At 40.1% G+C, this 26,108-nt stretch overlaps 1 protein-coding gene across 2 annotated transcripts in view; it reads right to left on the bottom strand.

Moving 5' to 3' along the window:
• Positions 1-26,108, bottom strand: part of LPAR1 (lysophosphatidic acid receptor 1) — a 74,746-nt gene that overhangs the window by 26,458 nt on the left and 22,180 nt on the right. For both annotated transcript variants that reach the window (XM_042015256.1, XM_042015255.1), the window contains 2 exons: positions 22,421-22,588; positions 9,119-9,866 (listed from right to left, as the gene is read on the bottom strand). In XM_042015256.1, coding sequence (XP_041871190.1) covers positions 9,119-9,866; positions 22,421-22,480 — 808 coding nt within the window. In that variant the 5' untranslated portion in view covers positions 22,481-22,588. The remainder of the gene's footprint in view (positions 1-9,118; positions 9,867-22,420; positions 22,589-26,108) is intronic.

Below are 26,108 nucleotides of genomic sequence, written 5' to 3'. Positions count from 1 at the left end.
CAGTCTGTTGTTGTCAGTGCTTTCCACTGGTGGAAACAAACAACAGTTCAGTGCCTCACTGAATGCAGTTTTACAATGAGAAGTTATCAGCTGGCATTTTTGTTCACATAATTTCTGAAGCTGAGGTCTAGCTGTAAGTTTGACTTAGCACTTGAGTGGTGTTTGCTGAAACACAGGAAGGACAAATGGTATCACAAAGGTGAAAACAGAAGCCAGTGGCTGGACATGGACCTTACCCCAAACTTTCAGACTGCAAATGCTTTGCTTTAAGAGTTGCCAAGGACGTATCAGTTTTAGCTGAGGGGGCAAGAAATATAATCTGGAAAGTAAGTGAACAAAATAAGCAAAACATTTACAATCAAAATCCCCATGTAACTATGGGTTTTCTAGAGGACAAAAATGTTATGTGGTGAGCAGCCCTTTTGCAAAAGCACTACTGTTGCCTCTTCTAAAGAAAGGATGGATTCCCACTTTCTCTTCCAAAAAAATACAAAATTCAAAATTTTCAAATTTTGAGAGATCAGTAGGACTTAGTCATGTGCTGGCATTACAGTAAGCCTTCTCATACATCTGATTTTCAAAATCTCTTCTTGGTAACAATTTCTGGCCTGGGTATTCAGCAAAGTTTACCAAGGCCTCTGTTTTAGAGCAAATGTCTCACAAAACGTGCCCATCTGCATTGTTTTAGAGAAGCCCAGGTTGATGAGTACTCACTCATGGATGTAGCACTGCTAAGTGGAGTCTGATCTCAGAGCAAGACATGTTACTAATTAATTTTGATTTAGTGTGGATTTTCAGTAAGTGACTATCACTCCGTAGTCAGCATTTTGTTATTTTACCTGGATCAAAATGAAAGTCTTGGATTCTATTTTTCAGGGTCAAGGTGTGATTTCCAAATCCTATTATTAAATTAAAGGAAAATAAAAATCAATTCTCAGGGCCTGTTGAGAAATATACCTACTTTTGCCAAAGCAATTCATTTTTAGAAGCTTCTTCGAAAAAGGATGAAACTTATGCAAGCAATTAGAAATAATTTTTTGCTTATAATTTTTTTTTTTTTAATCAAAAGATGAACGAAAGTGCAAGACCTACTTAAGGTATGCCTCTTTCTGGCAATTCTTGGAAAAAGGAAGAGAGCTTTCATCTGCCCTTTAAATTTATTTTTTCCCTGAAAAGGTAGTAAATTATACTGAAGTCAGGGGAAAGATTTTATTAAACAAGGCCTCATTTTCATCATACTTAAAGGAATGTATTTACTAGAGACATTTTTCCCTCTCAAGAATAAAATAAAATAAAACCACATTCCTATATTGGGAAATGATGGAAGTTCCTCAAAGTGCATTTTCAAAGGATCCTGAATGAAAATAAATAATTCTTATTCTTAACTGAAGGGGGAAAAAAGGGGAAAACTTGCAACTGGGTTCCCCAGGGTGAAGCATCGAATGCCACAAGGATACCTGGAATCCTTTAGAGAAAAGTTACCAGGGATCTATCAGCTTTAGCTGTGGATGCAATAAAATTGAGAGAGTTGGTGAAGAAATAAAGCAAAACATTTAGAATGAGACTCCCTACACAGTCAGCCACACTCTGGGTTCAGGGAGAGTTGCCTGGATACAAGGCACCAGTAAACTTCTGCTTCATCAAGTGGAGCTTGCATGGGCTTGTTTTGGAAAAGAAAGCTACTTAGGAAGTTTATCACACAAACAAACTGACCACACTGTGATTTCCAGATGCTGCGCTTCCTTATTATTTGTCCTTTCAGCATTCTCACCAGCCAACCAGTAACAGGTAAAGATTTGGTCTAGGACTACTAGAAAAAATTCAAGAAGATCCACCAGAATTCATTTGAAGAACTGTAAATGACAACAAAAATGATCAGTGACTGAGATTTTGAGAGAGAGCACACATAGTACTGCTTTTACTAGCAGCATGAAATGTATCAAGCAATCAAGAAACATCCTGCGAAGGGTGTTAAACACACTACAATCACTGCATAATAATGTACATATTGTACATAGATCCTTGGCAAGTTTTCATGCCTCTGTTATTTTAATTGCAAAAAGAAAACTTAACTGATTTTTAATAATTCTTTGTGAAAATTTATCTTCCTGTTAGAAAACAGTGCTAGACCTGTCTAATATAGTGATCAAGCAGTATTTATCAAGAAAATAGAATACATTTACAAACACAAAAATATTAGTACACTTGTTATGAATCACTGACTAAAAATTAAACTTCTTGTTATTAAATCTGAGTGATTTCACAATGAAACCTTCTAACAAATATATGCAATAATATGAGGACTTCCATTCCCCTTCATCTACTTGAAAGCTAAAAGTACACTGTTACTTAAGTCAATATTAAAATGTCATTAAGATGCACAGGGGAAATAAAAAAAAAACCAGCAACAAAACCAAAAAGATAATACATAATAGACAATAAGTAGAAATGGCAAGGTCTGGAAATCACCGACCCCCTGAATGCATGTTTTTTCCTGCAAGAAGCTTTTGAGGAGCAATCAGAACTACTCCTAAGGCCTTGAGAGAAGAGAGAGAAACCCAAGTCATCAAAATCCTGCAGGATAGATAAGGTGTGCTACAAATAATAATTTTAATCAAGATTTCACTTTTTCATACAATTATTTGATGATACAGCTTGAAAGTACTGTTGTCACACTGCAGCTCTGAAAGCATTTACTACAAATTTTCCCTCTCCAAACAATGTAATAAGAACTTATCCTTTAAACTCTTTGAGCTCTTCATTTAGACTACAGTCATCAGCAACAATTTCCCAGTTTACTTGACTGTAGGGTTAAATTCCCAGTTTATGCACTTTTAAAATATACTTATCCGAAAACACTGGGACTACACATAATGGCACCCTGTGTGCTAGAACAGAAAGTCACTGATGCTCAGACCTGTATTGCTCACATCAGTTCCAGAGTTTATTGCCCTATTTTTCCATCCGGACTAAATCAACACACAAGCGACATTTCTGTGATGCGGGGGTCAGGCAGGGTTGGTGACTCTGAACAGGCCCCCTGCACAGACTATAGGGTAACATGGTATTTATGGCTTCACACTGCACCACTTCCAGAGAAGAAGCTGTGAAAAATGCTGCTCTCATCTGAACTCCAGCCTGATCTTACCGTCCAGCCCAACTCTCTAAGGTAAGAATTACAAGGAAAAATACCTGACTGGATGCTGCTCTTCGCCCCATGAGGCCACTGCTACCTGGTGGAAGGACATCCCCAGTCTAAGGCACCCTCAATTTCAGTCATCACAGGGAAAATGCTGCTGGAAAGCTCATCTCTCTTGACACCAGCAGGACTCCTCAAGGAGGATGTAAATAGGTGAAGTTGTCTCCTTACAGTCACTGGACTCAGAGTTAAACCCTGGCTTCTCCAAAAGATCTTCCTATAAGATGCATTGTGCTATGGGGGCTGATGCTTCCTCTGGCTCACAGGAATAATGTTCTGTGTGCAGGGGAGGTCTATCAAAGCTTGAGTGATACCATAACCAAGCTCTGTCTAGACACGATCATCTTCATCTCCACCCAGGACCACAGCCCTGGTAACTGGTGAAATGTATTTTGTACTGCTTAAGCCTTAAGGACAACAAAGATAAGCCATTCCAGTTAATTACCTGACACTCCATGAGGGATATGGAAATAAAGACATGCCTCTGTGAAGACGCCATGTGCTTTCAATCAGGTTGTAGCACTATTTCACAGTCTTTTTATTTTCTACTGATAATCAAAGCGCTTTTACTGCATGAGAGGAAACAGGGAACAGTTTTACAAGATACAAGATACAGACTGCATATCAAAACAACCACTCAGAAAGGTTAAAGTTATCAATAATGAACTTTATTTGCTTCAGCTGTGTAGCTAGAGCATATATGAACACTCGTGTGCATTAACAGTATTTTGCTGCTTTCCAACCCCATTTGGTACCTAGATGTGAAAGAAAAGCTACAAAAGTAAAAAAATAAGTCTCATGCAATCCATAACTGCAGCAGAGAGGGCAGGAAAAAAGCTGTTGCTGAGCAGTTCTACCCTTCCAGATGTTTATAGTGAACTTCCAGATGTTTTTCTTGCACTTATTCCTTCGTTATAATAAGTAAAGGATTGTCTTCAAAAACAGTGAGACTCCCTCAAGTCAAAACAGTTTATACAAAAAGACCCTTCACCTTTTTTATCTGTGCCCACATTAGTTTCCCAGTCTTACAGAGTAAACCACATTCCTGTAAACAAAGTGGATGATTCTACCGGCAGGGAAGTCCTAAGTGTCTTTTTACTTCCCAGGAACGTAAAGGGTAAACAATTATGAATTCATTGTTTGGTCTCCCTACATCTTGGGGGCTAACTGTGGTGCTTGGGTAAAAAATTGCCTAATTTTGGGCAAACAACATTGAGAACTCATCCAACATAGTAAGGTTAATCATCAGGATTAGTAAAATACAAATAAGAAGGGTTGTAGGTATTGTGCTTATTTGAAATTCAGTTACAAACCCTCAGTATCACAATCTCACAGTCTAAATTCTAAATAGAGAGGAATGCCCAAAGATGCATATGAAGGTATACAGCAGAGTTATCTACACTGTAAAAACAAGGTTACAAATTAGGATGGATATTTAAACAGCATTTAGGCAGGAGAAATACAGGCTAACTTTTCAACAGTAACATTCTAAACCAGTAGTTCTCTACAAATGCAGGTATGCACCTGAAAACAACTGAAAGATCCTAGCCTTTCATGACTGATTGCAGGCCAAGCAAATATGGACCAGAGCTAGTTTATCCAGACTTGGGTTCTGAAATCCTTAATTTGGTGCTTTCACTACTTCTTAAAACAACAGTTAGATATTGTCACCCATTGTTGGGCCAAACCTACAACTGGCCCAGACAAGTGCTTTCAGAATCTATAATCCCCACCAGAAAAACAGTTTAGCTTTGTCTTTAAATGTAATATGAGAAAAAGTGGAGAACAGAAGAGAGGATGCCAAGTTTCAGCTGATGTATCTGTTCAGTTTCTGCCTGCTCCGTGATTGCTTATTTAAAGGGAACACATGGTGGTGGCGAAAGGCAAAGTGTCATTGAGCTGCAAGCCAAACCAGACATGATTTTATGGCTATGTGCAGTGCACAGATCAGTCCTTCCTTAGCTCCACTGCAAAGGAAAGGCATGGTTTAGAGAAAGAGCTTTATGTTCCTTGTTACTTTTGAAAGATTTCAAAAGCAGCCTTGTTAAAAGAAAAAAGGGCTCAGCTATGAAATCACTTCCTTCTGTTTAAACTATTTTACTCAAGGAAAAAAACAACAAGAGGGCATGAAAAAAAAAAAATCTGTTCTCTGCTTTTGACTTGTTCCTAGGATTCAGCATCCCACCCACTCTGTGGGATGACGCAGTGTGCCAGATCCCGACTGCTCCAGTCAGCCCGTCAAGCAGCCATAGCCCTCCCCACACAATCACCCTCTTGTCAGAGGCAGCTGGCACCCTCCCTGCACATGCTGACAGCATCACTGCCTGGAGGACTGCACCCCTTTGGGGCAGGTCTTCTCCTCTTGGAGCAAGGCAGCAAGGCATGAGGAGGGCAGGCCGTGTTAGGCAGCTAACAAACAAGAAGCTCTTGTGTTATTCCCTCCCCCTCCTGCCCCCAAAAGCACAGAGAGAATGCGGACAGGGGAAAAGATGCTCTTCTGCTTGCAGCAGCAGCATGGCTTTGCCTGGGAGTACAGCCAGCAGGACAACTCCAGGCCACCCGTTTATGGAAGTTTAAAAGTCAAATGAACAGTTCACTGCTGCTCAATTCACAATGGGGTTACTTACGGCTGAGCAGCATTTTAACAAAGATTCTAAGATGAGGAATAGTTTGCCTCCCTCTGCCAATGCTCACAGGTTTACCCAGACTCCCAGTTCTGTTTTCCTTTGAATCCCAGGGCACCCTCCCTCTTCTCCAAAATGAATTATCTTCTCCTGTGTAAAATAGGCTGACACAAACCAGCTCCCTTCCCCACTCAGCTGTGGGGTAGGAGAGGAGGGAGAGGGATCTTCAGAATAAACTTTCTTTCCCATCTTCACTTCCTGCAAAAAGTTGGCTTCTGCCTCAAACCAGTGTATTGAGTAATGTATTATTACCCTGATCTGCAGCATCAAGAAAGGCAGGGGTTCTTTTCCTCCACGTTTTTGAACTTCACAGATGTAGAAGAAGCCAGATCACATGAGATAAATGTTCAGCAAATTGCTCCATGCAGCCTGACACTCACCTTTTCTGCCCTTCCCAAAGCTCCAGTAGATAAACTTGCAGCACTACCTTTTCAAGAAGGCACTCAGGAAGTATGACCCTTGAAATTAAATCTTCTGCTTAAGAAAACTTTAAGCCAGACTTACAAGTAGACTACAAACAGTGATAGAGCACCAGCACACCTGCCTGATCAACAATGCTGACCACACTGTTTGCTTGAGAGATACCTGCTGATAGCTGAGATATCTGTTGCCCAGAAGTGCTTTGAAGTGATGCTTAGCTTTTCTTCTCTACAACCACAAAACAATCCTCTACTGAAGTGCAAATTCAGTAATATGGGATGGTACTCGCCAGCTAATGGCAACGAATGAACATTTCTCATGGTGCACCTAGCAGTCTGGTAACACCTTGATGCACAATAATTTAACTCTCCAGAAGTCTCTGTGGTTACCCCAAACCCTAATTCTTGGCTTCAGCCTATTATTTATTTATTTCTTAAATTAAAAGAATTTACACAACACACCCACAGCCATTTCCCAACCAGCTTTATCCTGCAACTGTGCCTCACAGGTGGTAAGGAGGTGAAAGCACTGCTGCTTCTTTACACTTTACATAGTCAGGCCTATGACTGACCTCCTCTAGTTTTCCTCTAGAAACCACACTGCTTAGAAAAAAAGCCAAACTGAACCAAAACCCAAACCCTTTGCAAAATAATACCAAGGTGGGAGCTGCAAAAAGGATGAAAAGTGTCACAACCTACAAGTGCCTTTGTTTCCTTTGAACAGATTTAATAAGATAATAAGTTACTGTTTTGTGTAAATGGTTATTTTATGCAGATTAGAAGAGGTGGCAAAGTACAGAGTGTGCAAAACACTGAATGAAGTGCAGCAGTAACAAGAAATAAGGTCCTGTTCGAATTTTGAAGAAGGCTTCAACATGTGCTACCTGCAGTCCTGAAAAATCTCACCTTAATGAGGAGTCACGGGTATTACTGAACTACATCTGCAGCTAAACTGAAAACACCTTCAGTTTAGCTAATGCCCCTTAACCCCCGGAGTTTCTCTCTTTCTAGAACAATATCTGAAAAAAAGAAAGCTTATTAGGGAAAAAAAAGACTTTACGTTCCTTGTACACCACTATTGTTGTGGCCACAGTGGGTCTTCCCTCTGACCTCTTCTCACAGGAAAAGGACAGTGCAGTCACCACCTGCCCTTCCTGCTGCATACACATACGTCTAGTCCTACACATGCTTGGGATTAGCTGACAATTCCTATTTATTCAAAGACTTATTATTGCTACAACTCCACATTGCATTGGTATAAGTGCTTACTATTTTCCACCCACTTTTTTTTGGTTGTTGTTTCTGGGGGCTTTTTTTTTTTTTTTTTAAGTCTGAGCCAGTTCTTTCACCTCTTAGGAAATACGACACTCCTGTATGAACAGTAATTCCTTCAGGAGGGAAAACAGGGAACTGTTTCCTAAAAGAGCTCATCTTGCCTTCTGCCATGAGAATCATGGAGGTGCAAAGGGACAGATTTTTGAACCACCAAGAAGTCAGGAGAGGTTCTACCAACTGCTACAGTCTCCCTTGCAAAACTTATGGAGGTTCTTTCCCTGAAGAGAAGAGCAGGACATGGAGGAATACGTCTTATCAATGGTTTAGCAGGTTAGTTAACTGCACAATTCATATTCTGGTTAAAAAGCCAATCACTAGGTCAGAGTACAACATGTACATTCTTAAACTAACAAGTGAGGTGACACAGTGACTCACTCTGCAACTATTCTGCCACGTTTGTGATAGAAAGCACAAGTTGCAGCATAAACCTATGGGAACCATAGTGTCAAGGAGAGAAATGGGCCTAAGTTTTGGGCTTTGTGGACTGTATAACAATTACATTTATGGACTATTAGGGCAAACATCTGATGCTACAGGATACTGTGATACCTAGAGACCCAGGTACTGTACTGGAAGACCTAACGGGTGAGAACACATGTTGGGACAAGGAGACAACCTGCACCATCCTTGCTGCCTTCAGCTCACTGTCATCTGCAGCAACAAAGAACAGAACAAACAGCAAAGAAGATCACCAGGGAATGGTACTCGGCATTCAGGCTGTGCTTCTACATAAAGAAATTGGGAGCCACAGACAAAACCCAAGTAATACTAGTCACAAAATGACAAGAACCTCCTGAATCCAAATTGTGTTATGCTATTTCCCTCATGCCAAGCTCTGAAGCTTAGGCACCTCCTGAGCAGTGTGCTGAAGCACACCAGTATCTCACACGCTACTTTCCTGTATTAGCAAATGGTCACATACTGGTATGTGCCAAACACTATAGGATTGTGTACATGCAGTGCTGCTTAACACACAATCTTTTCATGAATAGCCTGTAGCCCCTCATTGTTCTCAATATATTGGAACTTTACATGAATACACACAATACCTTTTGGGTGGCAAAAAGGAGACAATAGGTACTTCAGTGGAATACTGAACCTTCCCTTTACTATTTTAAGTTTGAAGCCATTTGGCGTCTTCAAAGACAAAAGGGCAAACACTGCATATAATAGGTTGCTACAAAACGTTTTAAACATACCTTGCTGCAAAAACCCCATCACATTACATCTGGATTTTCACCAGTTTCATGTTACAGGGGTGAGTGACCAAGTTTGTTATGTGAACTTCCATAAATAAGCTTGATAGTCCCAGTGGTCACAGTAGTGAACTCTAGGTATTTTACTGTCTGCACCTCTTCTAGTATCTTCCAAATGCTGCTGACTCCCAGGAGCTGACCATGATATCACTGACCATGATATGACTGATATCACCTGATAAGAAACAGAGCAGGGACAACAGGGTGAGCAAAGTCAGCACTTACCAAGCACAATGACCACAGTCTTCAGGAGGCTCATCATGGTGTCCCGATTTCTGCGGGGTCCAGAACTGTGTCTGGACATTCTCATAGTCCTTTGGCGAACGTACCCAAAGATGTGAGCATATAGGACCACCATGACCACAAAAGTGACCAGGTTGAAAATAGCCCAGAAGACCAGGTAGGAGTCACTATAGAGCGGTGCCATGTTGGAGCAGTGAGTGATATCACAAATACAGTTCCATCCGACACTTGGTATGGCACCCATGACGATGGCCATAGTCCAGATAACAACAATTACGACGACCACTCGGCGGTTGCTCATCCGAGTATGCAGCTGCATTCGGAAAACTGTAATGTGCCGCTCAATAGCAATGGCCAACAAATTGGCTACAGAGGCTGTCAGACTGGTATCAATGAGACCCTGACGGAGAAGCCAGGTGCTTACAGTCAGTCTTCTAGTGTTGGGTCCTGTGTTGAACATTAAGTAAAAGTAGGCCAGTCCTGCAAAAAAGTCCGCAGCAGCTAAGTTGGCCATTAAGTAATAAATAGGAAAGTGGAATCGGCGGTTGACATAAATAGCCACCATAACCAAGAGGTTGGCCAGCATTATGAAGATGCAGACGGTAATCCCCAGTCCCATTACAAGCTTGCTGACAGTGTTCCATTCAGTGGCTAGATATTTTCCACTTCGGTTATAAAAGAAGGCAATGGTTTCATTGTAGTAGCACTGTGGTTCGCTCATGGCTGTGGACTGAAGGAAGAGGGGAAAAAAAAGAGAGAGAGAAAAAAAAAAGAATGACATCAGAACTGAAAACATATGACTGCCTCCATGGATGAGACATGCATGGAGAGCGGGGAGGGGGACAGGAAAGGAATACGCTTCAGAACAAACTTATTTTTTCAGACCAAGTGGCATTCCACAACTCACAAACAATTGCTCTGAGGAATCTAGTAACGGCAACCAGATTAGAAACAACCAGAAATGGTTCCATCTGCTCTGGAAGCCAGCATGATTTCTAATGTAGTTGTAAATTGCATAGAAAATGAGCTTCTGGCCAAGTAGACCTGCTGAAAGATTCAGTTAAAGGGAAAGGCATGCAATTCATAATTAAAAAAGTTAACTCCGCTAGACACCTTATTTATGTTATCAGTGCATAAAACTGTTGTTTGTCTGTAGAGGAAGAATAACTTTTCAAAGAGGAGGAAATGTGCATTACATTCCCAAGCAGGTTTTAACTCATTCCATCATGGCTACTCCTTCTTGTCCTGTCTTAAAAAGGGGGAAGAACACCCTAAATAAAGATTGTTGGTATGCGCTGAGACTGTGAATTACCAGGGACAATGTATATCCATAAAGCACGGAGTGCTTTTATGAGCAATAAAGGAAGCATGACATAGCATTTCTATGAGCATCAGCCACGTTTCTAGAAATAGTTTGAAATACACAATGCTTTTAAGTATAACTCACCAGAACTGACTTATTCCAATATGAAGTAGAAGTGAGCCAAGAAATAAAAAAAGTAGTATTTGGCTTAACTAGTGTTAAAAACGTCCAACCTTATTTCCTGCATTAAATATTGTCATGGCTATGCCAGAGAACACGATTCATTTTCTTTGCAGAGTACTCTGCTGAGAACAGCTAGGGGGGCAACAAAGAAGCCCATATTCCACCAGAATGTGGAAGTTTTGGATAAAACTGTTGGCTCATAAGAAAATGCCTAATGAGTTTCTTTTCTCAGCTCCATTCAATTACACAAGGTGCAATTCCCAAAAGGCAAACCTTAAGAACAGAAATCCCTCTGAATAATATCCTGGTTCCTTGTATAGCATGGGTAAACAACAAGGATGTAAAAACAATAATTTAAAAAAAAATCAAACCAAGAAAAATGTCAAAAAGTCTCTTTCTACAAGAACTGCCTTTGCCCGTCTGCTTTTACTGCTCTGGAACTCTATCAACTAAACTTGAATTTTTACAAAAACCAGACCAGTTTTAGCAATGCAGGTAAGAAGCCTAGTCAAAGAACAGATCAACGACACTAAAAGACCGTACTTTCTTCCCATTAAAACATACAAATGAAACCATATGTTTTGGACAGCTCCAGTTACCCTGCAGGAAGTGCTACAGCTAACCTAACCTTCTTGTTGAAAACAAAAATGTACAGAATTCGTAACTCGAATCAAGTGAAAATACTATCTGATAAAGATCTCCTTAGAATTACCCAAAGCTATTTCTGTTTCTTTTCATTTCTACATTTGTCAATGCAATTCAGCCAATGCCAATGAAGCAATATACAAAACCTTCCACCTATGTCCCAAATGGACTACGTGACATTTAAATCTGTGTTAAAGGCCTTTTGAGAAAGATTTTACCTCCAGCCTAAACATCGACCAGAAACATCTGCAGGCCCAGGATAATATAAAGTTAGAGTAAAAAGTATTTCTCAGCACAGTGAGTATAATACTTTTATTGTTCCTCTAGGATACATCCACCCTTTTTTTTTGTTTTTAAGCCTTTTAGCATTAATTATTTAAGAAATCTTAGAAGTTCTCATGTAGGATCTCTCTGTTGCATATAAAAAAATTTACTTATAAGGGATATTTAACAAAAGGAGACCTAGCTACAAGACATCTGGCTTTAATTCTTTAGTTAAAGACCTTGTAGTAATAACAGGTCAAGTATAAGAATCCTTGAGGGAGAGAGGAAGTCGTATGAATGAATTAGTGGCCCTTATAAAAGCTTGCCAACATCTGCATTAATTATGTAATGCACAGGGTTTTCAGTTGCTGTAGGACTAGCTGGATGCAGGATCTAGTGGATATTTGTGATCTTGAATAAATTTTCTTTGACTACATATTTTTTGCTCTGTTTTTTTTCTTTCAGGCGTCTGCTGCCCATATGTAATGATTCCTACTCCACTGCTGCTCCTGTGGAAAGAGGCCTGCTACACCAGGAAAAACATGTACTTTAATTCAGAAATGTAAAATGTGGCAGGTATTATGCTTTCACTTTCTTTGTCCTTCTAATTTTCTTTGTGTTACTGTTTTGCACATGGGCTTAGAATGTTTAAAATGAATATAAATTATTCCCTGATTATGTAATATTCTCCCCTAGCTTTTCGTATGAAATCTGAAACAAAATATAACAAAAAATTTGACTTATTCACAAAATGCCAAGCCAAGGCTGAACGTATGTACATACATAAGAGTATGCAAAATGCTACAGAGTCAGACTTATTGAATTTAAAAGCATGACAACACTCGAGCAATCTCAGGGATGTTAGCATGAGGCTCACTTGCTGCTTCTTTCATTTTGAAGACAGAAAAACAAAATGCTGTGCTCATGTAAGGGATTTTGGAGAAGTTTTGTTTTTAAGGCATTCTAATCTAAAACCCACGATCTCCTTTAAAAGTAATCTTTTCACCCCCAAGGGAAAGAAGAGCAGAAGATGAGATAGTTTGCTGACAAAAGTTCAAACAGGGGACTTCCAGATGATCAGCTTTCTCGGATGCCAGTGTATATCTTAAAGGAAGGTTTTGACCTCCCAGGTCACAAACATAAAAATCCCAAGGCATCACATTTAGCTGTGATGCTGACTGGAAAGGCTCAAGCAGGACAGAAATGCAAGGTATCTCTCAGTACTGAAAGTGTTAACATACCACAGAGGCATATGCAAGCAGGCAGACCCCATCCCCTCTCCTGCCCCTGCAGGAAAAGGGGCAGGGAAGTTTATATTTTAATTTCCTGAAGTTTCACTCAGTGTGTTTCACTGCCTGTGTAAGCCAGATGTGTGGTGCCCGGAGATTTACCTCATCCATTCAGTATATCTCAACAGAAGTTTTAAACAAACTGAGCTGCAAATTGCCCATGTTAACTAAACCTCTAGGATGCATCTGTGTGGAAGAAAACACTGACTTATAAACCAACAAGACAGATAAAGAAAAACGGAGTAAAAGCAGACTAAAAGCAAAGTCTCCTCTTGCCATGTGATGTTGACTCAAGACACAGTTGTCCCAAATCAAAGAACAAGAAAATCACAGGTACATGGAGTTAAATGTCTTATTATCATGAGACGTAGTTGTAACCACAGCGCAGTGCACAGACCAGGAAATTTGGTGCCTGGACTTAATAAACAAAACCCACTCTCCTTCTGCAATTAGTCATTCAAGTCACCTTAGCACTGGCCTTTTCAGGCACTATTTGCCTGGTTGTCTCCTTTCCTCTGGTTGTATGGGATCACACCACAGGGGTGCCAGTGGAAACACTGGAAAGAAGAGCCCACGTAAGCTTTCCCATGTTTTCTGCTTGATTCATCCTGCTTCTGCCCCACCTCTGCATCACACCCTAAAGAACATGGTGTGGGTTTGGATCCACAGTAGCTTGACCATGGGATGTCCTTGAGCAGCCCATTACTACCTGCCCCCCGCTCAGGGCAGAGACCAGAGAGGAGAAAACACTGTCTGCCTGCAACAGGAAGGTGAAAGGGGATCTCTGGATCCTGCCAGCTCCATGGTGAGTGACAGCTCACCTGGTGAGGGCTGCTCAGGAGAGAGATGGAGAGATGCTCAGGGTGGAAAACAAACATCAAAAAGTTTTCCAATACCACTGATGCATACTGCCTAAAAAAAGCATTAATTAGCACAAGGTGCCTGAGGTGAAGACGATCCAGTTTACCTTCTGCCATCGCAGACTTTGGAGAGTTCCTTGATCCACCTAACAAAAAAAGGCGGGCCCCTATCTCCCCACCCCCAGTATCCATGGGTGCATTTATTTCTTGCTGAGAAAAACAGAGTGGAACATTCTTTGAATACTAAGGTCTGAGTTTTACAGCATTTTTCAAACTTGTAAGCCACAAGAATGAGTCCATATCCAGGAAATCTCTTAAAAATATCTTAACCCTAAACTCTCCAAACACACTCTTTTCCTCTTTTTTTTGTCCTTTGCTGAATTAACCTCCACATGCCACTGTTTTCTTACCCAGAACACAGAGGAGATAAAAAATTCATTTTTCTAATACTGGTGTAGTAAACTAAGACTACAAAACTGTAATAACTATCTTATATCTTTCCATTTAGTGCAGCAGTGAACAGAAATCAGTACCACTGTGTTCAACTTAGATAAATCTCTTAAATTTACCAACATACCAGAAGGGATCAAGCTGGAAAACTTCAGGGAACTGCCAAATTCAAAATCCCCAAAGAAGGGTATAAATTAAGAATATCTTTAAAATAAGGATAAGCAAGTAAGTATAGGCATAATTGAATCAATATGTAAATACTTCGTCAACCCACAACTGCTAAACATGGGGTTTACGAAAGTTGTAACAGATGAGAAAAAAAATCCAATTCGCAAAAAACCATTTCTCTATTACCTAATGAAAAACACAGACTACTTTTCAAACTGCAAAACATGAAAGAAAAGCTTTAAAATAAAGCGGAAAAGATGTGTTTCCTTTAAAGATAACAGTAGAAGTAAAAAAAAAAAAAAAAATCATAAAGTCACAAGACAAGGATGTTGATTCATATATATTTTTCAGTTGCACAATGAAAGTATGAAACTGCATCACCAACATAGAATGGCTCCTCCTCTTCAGAATTGCATCTTTCAAAGCAACCATTCTATGGACTTAAAGATAAACGTACCTAATAAGATGTGGTACTTCTGTCACAACAGGTTACTTCATTTCACTAGACTCATTCTGCCCTTCACAAAGCTGACAAGACAGGAGGAAATTAATCTCTCTGCAAGGGGATCCCTTTAACGCTATTACAACATGCTAAATCATAAAGTTACTTAAGGATCATGTGGCAAGAGCTAGTGAATCCAGTAATTTTTAGGATGCTTTTGTAGCAGACTGTATTACTACAGAGTCTTGGAGCTGACAAATGTCCCAACTACTAGAAACTGAACTGGGAATTTCTCTGTATCCTACAGTTTATACCTGCAAGCGTAACCCAACATATCTCAGTGTATTAAAGAGACCCAGCCACTAGCAACAGTGTGAAAAGAGGTATAGTTGACAAGTGACACAGATCCCAATGGTTAACTATGATTATGACCTCCACAGATTGGCTAAAAAACCAGAGAGGTTGTTGACCTTCCAAAATTCTGCAAGCAAAAGGAGATTTAAGAAATTAAAAGCTAGAAGAATAGGAAAAAAAAAAAAAAAGACAGAATGAATTCATCTGTCCACAACTGGGCCAGCAATTCAGACATGAAGGTTTTCCAGTGGAGGAAAAAATGAAGATGCATCAGGGCATAGTTCTGCATCATCACATCCTCACTTACATTGCTAGAATGGCATATATATGTTGATTAATAAGGATTTATTTTTATTCTGCCACCCTATCTCTGACTTGCAAGCTTCTCTCAAAGGGAGGTCCCCACTGTAATGTGGAGATATTGCAAAGATAAAGTAATTGGCTGTGGCGCAGGTAGAGCATATTGAGCCCAAATTGGATACTTAAGCCCAAGTGTTCCATACAAAGTACAGAAAGGGCTTCTGCAAAGCTCTTAAAACTTCTTTTCCTTCTGGGGTAGCTTTCACGACAAGCTGAGCTTCACAAACACTAGCCAAACATGGGCACAGGCTCAACACTTTGTGGCTTTGTGGGAGACACAGGAAGACAACTATATTCCATCACCTCATTTAGTGACTGAAATATTCCACCTCTTATGCCTTCAGAAAAAGTCTTTGCCATGATGCTGACTGGGGGGGCTACACTATTTTGCCCAGTTCACCCCCAGTGCCCACCTGCCTTACCCCGCACATCACCGACAGACATCCAAACTGCTGTGAGTCCCTGAATGCTGCTGCGAGGATGAGTGCAGTGCAGGATAGATCTTTGTCAAAGACCCCCCCACCTTGGGAGGAGTTTTCTAGAGAGAGGTGCAGCACACAGTGTCCTATCCATTCACTTCAGAAGCCAGAGTGCAAGCAGTCAGAGGGGAAAAAAATCTGCACCCATAACATCTTAAATGAGTTTTCATGCATAATGACTTACAACATGCATCTTTTAGGTCCAGTTAGGTGCTCACTAAGCCAAACTGGGAGTTAATTATTAGCTACAACAGCTCAAAGACTGTGATTTTATGCTGAAGAAATCCTATGGGCTATTAGGGCTACTTCCACCTCCAGGGCACACCTCCCATCACTCCTCACCAAGCAAGCCAGCAAAGCAAGCACTTGGGAGAGTTTAGCCTACAAACAGAATGCTTATGTTAATGAGCATAGCAAATTTCATTTTGAGACTGGAAATAGAGATTTACAGATGGTAATAAGATGACTATTCTGTGTTTATAATAGCAAATACATTTTTTTCATGAAATACACATTAGACAATTTGGGTTTCTTTTGCTTTGATGTACTGAAATATTTGTGAAATATATAAACAGAAGATAGAAAAATCTTTGTCTCAGAGCTTTAGAAACAATGGGGTCTCCATAAGTAACTTGTTCACACAGTACTTACTGCCTGTAAGGCAGTATTAGTCTACTTTAAATAAAATGGAGATGCATTTTGAACCTACAGTAGTCTCATATAGTAAAATAATTTTATAAAAAAGTGTACTGGTGTTTTATTTTCCCCTGTGATGTCTGTAACTGGGTGGATATACTTTAAATCACAAATTGTTTTTTCCAGACTCACCATTTCCTTTTGTTCTCTTGTTTACCATATTTACCACCACCAGAGCCCTGTTTTGGTAACAAGACTAATTTGTTTATTCAGCTCAAGGGGGATAAAAAAATCCACACACTTGTTGACTGCAGAAATTTGGGCACCAAATCCAAAACACAAATTGTGTTGCGCTTTGTTGGGGAAAGGGGTGACAACAGCTGTGCCATCCCTCAGCAGTCTGTTCTCAAACATATTATGAAAAGGATAGCCGATCTGTGGCAATGACAGTTTAAGTCTCTCCCACTCCAATTCAAACAAAATGAGGAGAAAATAGAGTTGTATTCAATGGCACAGAGTGGGAGAAGTGGTTTTTGGCTCTGGCCATGAAAGGCCACTCCAATGGAAACTGCTCTGGATTTCTCTTTGGAACAGCTGCAAGGCAGTGTTTAAATGTACTCATTTGTTTCCAGTATTTGGCTGGTAGGATCCACTGCTGGCAAAAGCAAAGAGAGACTGATGAATTTTTGTTGTTTTCTTGTTTTAAACATTTCTGAGGCACCGTTGGAAGTCCCTGATTCATTAAGTAACTGAAGCTCAAATCATTACTTCTTCAAAGCTTTTACTGCAGAATTCAATTCATGCCATTCACAAAGAGAGAAAATACTAATCACTTCAGAGAGTACTTTCATCAGTATGGGTCACCACTTGTGATGTTTCTTTTTTTGCAAACAACAAAGCCCTCTGGGATGCTAAATGCTTCTTACAGAATTATTTAACTTTGATAATGCATTAAACAGACTAGTCAGGTTTCTATGAGATCATTTTACTTATCCATATTTGAGGTATAAAGTCATAACAAGTACACAAAATATCTCCAAATTAAAAATCAAAAAGTTCTGTTACATCTTTAGGAACAGAACAGTTTATCTAATCAGAAACCACTACATTTTGATTTATTGTGACTAACTTTACAGAGTTTTTTGCCTTACCATGAAATCCCATGGCAAAAAACTCAAAGCATATTTGGAAAATTTTTGTTTTATTGACTTCTTTGACATTTTGTGAATGCCGTTTTGTAATTATTTTCTATTTCAGATCACAGCTACGGACAGTTAAACTACCTTGAAACTTTATTTACTCTACACCTGTACACATCACCAAGATGCCTGTGCTCTTAATCTCCATTTGTGTTTGGTTACAAGATGTTGGGGGTGGAAAGGAAGAGGGGAGATTTGGGTAAGTCAGTGCACTGGGAGGGTGTGAAGAAACATGACTGTGGCAACTGCGTTGCTTCAATAGTGAGGAGCACCAGAAGCAGGTCCTATGTTGACACACTAGCAGTAAGAATATTTAAAACAGTACTAGCAATTTCACATCTGGTACCAAGAAGTGGCTTCCAAAAACTTTTTCAAAATGTGAATCTTTTACCTGGCTCAGAAGATAAATCTTGGGGAAAATACCGTTTACCACTAAATTAAGAGGAAGTTCTCTTATTGTAGTGCCACCATGAGCATCTGTAAGATTGAACTCCAAGCAAAAACCTATCAGAGGGAGCTCTGGCTTACAAAAGGTTCTCCTGAGGTCTCTGAGATTCTCTCCCAAGGGAAATAAGCTTGTTTGCCTGGCACAGTTAAAGGACTGATGATAAGTAGAAGAGTATTTATTACTGCAATGTATAAACATATGTGCAAATACATATATAGGTATAGAAAACAGATAGTATTTACTTCTAAGTCTAAATTGACCAAATGTGAAGGAAACCAACTATGCTGGCAATGACAAAGGAAAGTTTAAAGATAAAGGATTAAAAAAAAAAATAAAGAAAGTTTCAAGTAAAGTAGCAAAATTCTTTTCGCTACTAATATGCCATCTAGCTCACGCAAAAGGCATGCAAAGTTACTTCCAAGTTAAAAAAAAAAAAATCCTTCCTTAAAACATTAGTCTCTAAATGACTTCTGCAGCACGCCGTGGCATCTCCTCAATTTTAAAAGGCAAAATAATGTCCTCTGCAGGGGGGGAAAAAAAGTATTTTAATTGATGTTATTTTCTAAACTGTATCCAAAAATTCATTTATATGTCAACACAAACATGAAAGGTGAAAGCCCATGCAATCCAAGTATGGAAAGTGCTTTACTTCAATATTTAATCTAGCAATTGTCTCTTTACATATGTATGTCACTATGTCCTTGTCTGTTAAAAAGGTCTGCCTTTCTCTCAGAAACATACACATGGCTCCCAGCAGACTGTCTGGAGATGTTACTCTTTATATATGACTGAAGACTTGTATCAACTGTCATATCCACAATAGTTTACTGAAATCTGTGGGAATTCATCCAAGCATTTAAGTCTTCTCATACAGATACCAATTTTGAGCCTTTTAAAACACGAGGATGAGAGAATGGTATTTTTTTGACCAATCTCCCACACTGAAATACCATCTTTCCTTCACTTGTTGTTGTCATTTCTTTCTGGCTCCCAAGTCAAATCTCATTGAAGCACACTTTCTAAAACTTGAGTGTGGAGGGAGACCTCTAGATTACTAATCAATGACCAGAACCATCTATTCGGTTCTAGTCTTTGGCCTAGTGATACAAGTCCAGGCAGAATTTATTCAGCAAAAGCTCCCCGCAGACCCAGGACATGTGCATTTATTCAACACAACAGAATGGTGACCATGCTGATCACTTTACATGTGATAGCTTTTCTTCCACTCATTCTCACCCTACAGCTGCTCTTATTCTCCCTTTGAGAAGGAATTTGTCCTGAACAATCCTTAGATACACACAAACATGAAATGCAGTGCAGTCAAGCAAACCACATGAGTGGAATCTCCTTGGAATAGAGGGTGGTGGCTGGGTTTCTGATATGGTAAGGCCTGGCAAATTGACTACACTGGACCACTGCCACAAACACAGTAAAGCAAGAGCTACATACTCACCATGGTAGAGGCAACAACTGGCCTGCTGGCTAGCAACATACCCTGTAAACCATTGCCACTGCTTGGAACACCAGCTCAGGCCTTCAGTGACACGTTTTGTGGCGACATGGTACCCCGGAGGGAATCGAATCAGACAGTGGGACTCATTTTCAAAATAACCTCATAAAGTCTTGGGCAAAGAAACACAACATTGAGTGGATATATCACATCCCTTATCACCCACAAGCCTCTGTGAAGATTCAGAGGTATAATGGACTGCTGAAGACTATGTTAAGAGCATTAGGTAATGGGGCATGGAAGCACTGGGATGCAGATTTAGCAGAAGCCACCTGGCTGGTTAACGCTGGAGGATCTGCTGACTGCCCTGGTCCTACCCAAACAAAATCCCTACATGCTGCGGGAGGAGATATGGTCCCTGCACTACACATAGGGAAGTGGCTGGGGAAGTCAGTGTGGACTTCTCCTCTCACTAGAGCAAACTCATTTGTGGGATTGTCTTTGCCCAAGGACCTGGGTGTACTTGGTGGGTAATGACTTGATGAGTAATAAGAAAGGATGGGGAGACCTGGTGTGTGCCTCAAGGAGATTTAATCTTGGCGGAAAATAATCTGTGGTATAAGTTGTATGGTGCAGGAAGTAAAGTAGTGGGAATGACATGAACTGATGAGGAACGAATTTTGTGAAGAGCAAGGAGAACACGATGACAACCCAGTCTGAGCTGGTGTCGGTGCCCAATGACCAAGTATACCACTTCTGTCCTGACCACTTATCCCAATGGAAGGGAGATTTGGAGGGATGAAGCAAGCTTATGAGACGGGAAAATAGTATCTATCTGTGAAAGGGCAGGGGACAGTAGTTAATGAAGAATACAAAGGAACAGTAGATGAATGATGTGGGATCTGAGTATGACATAAATGGTGTGGAATAAGGGGTGGAGACTGTATTGGGTCTGGCTGAGCTGGAGCTCATTTCCCTGTAATAGCCCCCATAGTGCTGCTGCACTTTGCAGTGATAGTTGGAAAGGTGTTGATAGCGCACCAGTGTTGTGGCTATTGCTCAGCAGCACCAGCACAGCATCAGCGCTGTCTCTCCAACATTCCTGCCTCCATCAAGGGGCTGGGGGTGGGCAAGGTCCAGGGAGGGGTCACAACCAGGCCAGCTGACCCAAACTGACCAAAGCAATATTCCATGGCATATGATGTCAGCTCAGATACAAAAGCTGAGGGAGGGAAGGAGGAGGAGCAGGGGCATTGGTCATTTTACCGTGTTTGCCTTCCAGAGCAGCAGCTCCACCCGCTGAAGCCCTGCTTCCCGGGAAGTGGCTGAGCATCACTCACCAATGGGAAGCAGAGATTAATTTATTTTCTCTTCACTTATACATACACAAACTTTTGCTTTTTTTATTGCTTTAGTAAACAGCCTTATCTCAACATAAGAGTTGTTTTCCGTATTATTTTTCTCTTCCCTGTTCCCTTGGGAAGGAGATTGATAGAGTGGCTTGGTGGGCAGCTGGTGCTCAGCCAAGGTCAACCCACTGCACTCATACATAAAGAAGGCTCTGAAGAGGCAGACTGTAAAGAGAGGGGTTCAAATGTGCAGTGGTGGCCTGGCAGAGCCTTTCCCCAGAAAGAGGGAGGAGTCTGGCAATAGCTATGCAGCCTGGGACAGAAGCATGCAGCATCTACCTCCTACCAGGTATTCTGTTGTGCTGTAAAGAAACAAAATTCTTCTGGGACCTTAACAAAGACTCAAAAAGCAAGAAACATGCTTTTAAAATACACTAGGTCTCCATTTGAAACACAGGAAGAAGAGTAGCACAAAGAAGTTTCTCCAAAGCAGACTTTGGATTCAGCTCATATCACATCATCACCCAGTAGTGGACATGTTTTTTCCTAATCTCACAGAGTCTAGGGATCCTTGAAATACGGCACTTCTCAGTGCATATTGCTGAGAGCTATAGTCTCCTCAGCCAAAGAATCCCCAGCAAACACGAATTTAAAAAAAGGCAAATTCTTTTTGTCCAGTTTTCCAAATGTCCAGTTTTCTGATATCTACCTTAATTAATTGTGGTGCCTTTTTCAGTAAAATACACCTCTTAAATGTTTTAAATTGTAACAGGCACTTGGGTCTCTGTGAAGTCAAAAGCACTTTGAAAATGCTTTTCTGAAATGAAATCTTGACTGTTATGAGCATTTCCTTTTCTTTTTGTAGTTTTTACTTTTTACAGAAAACTCAAGTACTTGGTGTTCAGTACGTGAAGCTAAGAAATCACTTTTATAAATGAGTCTGAAAGACACAGTGGATTCATGAAAGCAAGATTAGTGTGTCAGTAATTCTAAATGTGTTACTAATTCTACTACTGTTTTTCACTTAAAACTTTTCTGATTAAGAACACTGAACTTGAAATTTCCTTTGGTATTAGTCCAACTTATCCACATTACAGCCTCTATTTTGTATTTATTAGGCACAGTAAAAATCAAGCTGTAGTGCAGTCATCACCTACATGGAGTCAATAAAGATCATATTTTGCCATATATATATGCTTCTACAAATAGTAGTATAACACAGCAATGTCATGTGTAACAGTATAACAACACTCTTAGTAAGTGATGAGTGTCTTTGATACAGTATTCCAGGAAATATTTCCCTGATGACTCAAAATGACAGAGGAGAAAATGCTAGTATTTAATGAGGAAATAAGAAAGAGGTCTAATCAGTTCACCTGCTAGAGTTTTATCGTGGTCTACTCACCTCAATCACCTCAGGTTGGGACATCATGGAGGATGGCACCAAATTGGTGGGGATATCCATGGTAGCTCAAAATGTCCCTGCTGTCCTTGCACTGTTCCTCTGCACCAGCAAGCTCTTGTAGGAACACAGAAGCCCTTCCTCAGACTCTAGTCATACTGATATTTATTCCTAACAGGAAGGGAAAAAAAACAAACTGTTGAGAATAACAAGAGAACTGGGTGGGCAGTCAACGCACAAGACCCTGGGCTGCTGCAAAACCAGTCTGAGTTTGTACAGCCCCACTTGCTGACATGACCACTCACAACAGATTTGCAGAAGTTTCAAAGGGGATACTGGAGTTTGTTCCAGAATAGGAAGAAAATTCACTTCACCACACAAACTAGGATCACACAAAATGAATTCAGCAAGAAGGCTAATGCACAGACCGCTCCCAGATTTGCAACAAAATATGGTCACCTACAGAACATTGGAACTGTGTTGACCTTTTCCCCCACAACAAAAGAAAAAAGAAAACCCCCACAAATTAATACTCATAGAATTTCTTGCTGGAATACATTTATTCTCTCAATAATTATTGTTCTACAGTTCAGTGATCACATGAACTTTTCTTCTTTGTTAAGAAAAACACCTTATACATTATGACTTAAAAATATAACACCCTTCTTTCCAGGTAGCCACAAATTTGCAGTATGTTAAATATACTGAACTGTAAAATTTAATCAGCTGATTCAATAGAATGACGTTATCTCCACAGCTATCATGTTTATCAAGGTCAGTCCAGCTTCCACAGATATGTTCTACTTTTTTCTTTTTCTACTCCTGTGTGCAAAGAAAACAAACAAAAAGGTGGAGGGGGAAACCCCTGTAAATGTCCAAGATATGAATCCCATTTAAAAATTCTAGTCTAAGACTATGGCTGCTTTTTTCCCTTAGACAGACCAGACATATACAGCACAACCCACAAATTAGTCACCATGGAAAGGATTTTTGAGAGACACCTATTGCTCTCTGTATCTATCACTTCCTATTCTGCAAGTCATGGCAGAAATCTACTCATACAAAGTGTTACCTGCATCGAATAAACACACCAAAAATTACTCCAAACTTCGGTGGTATTTTTCAAACTGAGGCCATGCTATAGTTACACAGACAATGCCAGTAACTTTCCTGGCCACAAGTTCATTTTTTCACAGGCAACACTTACTTACCAAGCCAAGAATGAACAGATAAGTGCTGTAGGAAAGTTATGCTTCACATGCTTTTCTGATTCAGTTATGTCTTTTTTTTTTGGTCTCGTTAATTTAAACTCAGCCTTTGCACGCCACTGTGGAAATTATTCCTCCTTCTTAAAAAGCATCATCTTGAAATGCCTGCTTCTCATTTCAACACATCCCCACATGCCTTACGTCACATGTAGCTGTCTCATCTTCCAAGCTCTAGGATCACTTTTTCCATCTTTATATAGCTTTCCAGTGACCCCTATTCTTTCCTACTCAGTTCTTGCTAGTAACCATTCATTCTTTCCACTCCCTCCTCCAAATTTCTACTACTATACTCATGGGGAGGGCAGAAAATGGAGACATAGCATCTCTCCAAGATAGCCTTCACAAAGTCAAAGAACAAAGAAAACCTTTGGGCTTCCCGTTCCCTTCCAAAAATGAGAGTTGAACTAATTTTCTGAAATTCACTAATTTTTCCACGGATGGATGGGGGAACAGATAGCATCACCTTGGAATTCTGACTTAGGGAAGCTTCTGCAACTTGATTTTCAGTAGAACTCTATCAACAGCCTGAAAATCCTCAACCAGCATATCTTTACTGTCTTGTGAGCTGTTGCAGTTGTAACTTAAATAGCATCTCAGAAGACTTTTTTTCTGTTCATCTCATAGCATGCTTAAAAGCAGCAGTTTCACTGCACCTACTTTACAACAGGTCATTGCTAGTTTATTTTAAAATCTTTTCTCTTAATCCTGAAATGCTGCCATTTTTGGATAATGAAGGTGGAGAAAAAATTACAGTTGAAGCTGCCTTTAAGGAATACTGTCTAAACCAAAACCAGAGGTATGCTTAGAATCCTGTCCGTCAAACAAAAAGGAGAGAAAACAAACATTTTTACTAGGGAGCATCATAAAGAAGAAAAAACCCGAAAAACTAAGAAAAAAAAATTTGAAGTCTGTTTAGCCTTTAGCTAGCTCTGTGTACTTCAAGTAGAACACAAATGCCAGAAAACGCTTAACCCATAAAATCCAATGAGTGTTTAATGCAGTTGAGAGAAGAAATATGCCTGTAGTCATTTTTCTACATGAAGTGGTAAAAATTTCCTAAGCCTATGATCATTTCTTGTTTCCCCTTCTACACCTGTATTTTCATTGCTTGTATTTCACTGATGTTTCAATTTGGCTAGGGAAAAGGAAAGCTCTTATGCAAACAGCTTTCATTCCAACCTTCTGATTACGACGTACACAACGATAAACACTTTCTGCCAAATGGTTAGGCTCATAAAAGCATTCTAGCCAAAAAAAGGGTCAGCCTGTACAAAAGAACTCTCCCCCCACTCCCCACCTGCCTCATCATCTTCAGCAATAAAAAAATACAAGAGGGGACTGTGATTTCACAGCAGTGCTGGAACAGGCAGACTCCATTTAAGCAAATAAAAGTGGCTCCTAACTTAATACCTATGTAAGTTTAGGGTGCAGCCCTGTGTTTTCAAGAACTGCAAATAAAGGGAACAGGATCCTCAAATTAACTTCACTAAAGGAATTATGACAAGAAATGTAATTTCTTTTTAAAAATAAATTCTGAAAAACAAAAGCACAGGAGTAGCTTCTTATTAATGAGATTTTGATACCTTGCTACACTGCAGAGCATTGAAAAAAATCCCCAAATTTGGAAGCAGATTCACATGTCCCAAAGACTGGAACTGCCAGTGGTGCAGGCAAATACCACTTAATGTACTCTTCTCTTGATAGACACTGCTGTCTTTACTGAGTACATTTAGAGAACTGCAAACTGGGGAAACATGTTGGATCAGGATCTAAAATTCATAAAATGAAAATGATAAAATTTCTGATTGTCTGTGAAGGAATGCATCCTCACCAAATAAAACATTCTGCTCTCTGATATGCCATGATTAAGCATCATGCTTTGTGGATCAGCTGTCTGACATAACAGAAAAGAGGAACCATGCAGTCTTGTCATTGCTTGGAGTACTTAGGAGAAATGCAATTGTGCATTACAAGCGTCTTCTTGAAGGAGCTGTTTTCGGAAAATCCATTACAAAACCCAGTGACTAAAGTCATTACCCTTTTTCCTCACCAGTTCCTTGAACAGCGCACTGGTGATCTGCAAATTTGCAGTAATAGAGCAGTACCAATGACTTCTGCATCACTGAGTATCTCATCTGGGGCCACAAATATACATTGCTCCCCTCCACTAAGGTTCTGGGACAGAATGGAAAACTGGATTTTCACACCCTGTGCTGTCTCCTGTGTCAGACAATTCCAGGTCTCCTGCATTATTGCCTTCTTTCAGCTTTGGTTTCCTGCATCTGTATGAGAGTGCCTTTTGGTATCACTTTGTCTTGACTTCACAGACTTCAAGTTTCTGGATTACATGACTCTGAAGATGGTGATACTGTGACCTTGAAGCTGTTAAGTGCAATTTAGCTAAACAAAGCTACCCTTACTGC

The sequence above is a fragment of the Corvus kubaryi genome, unplaced genomic scaffold (assembly GCF_017639235.1).
Source record: "Corvus kubaryi isolate FWS band 111438036 unplaced genomic scaffold, C.kubaryi_AGA036_p1.0 split3-37296, whole genome shotgun sequence".
Lineage (NCBI taxonomy): Eukaryota > Metazoa > Chordata > Aves > Passeriformes > Corvidae > Corvus > Corvus kubaryi.
Note: the sequence above shows the minus strand (reverse complement) of the source record. Positions and strands in the feature narration are given on the sequence as shown.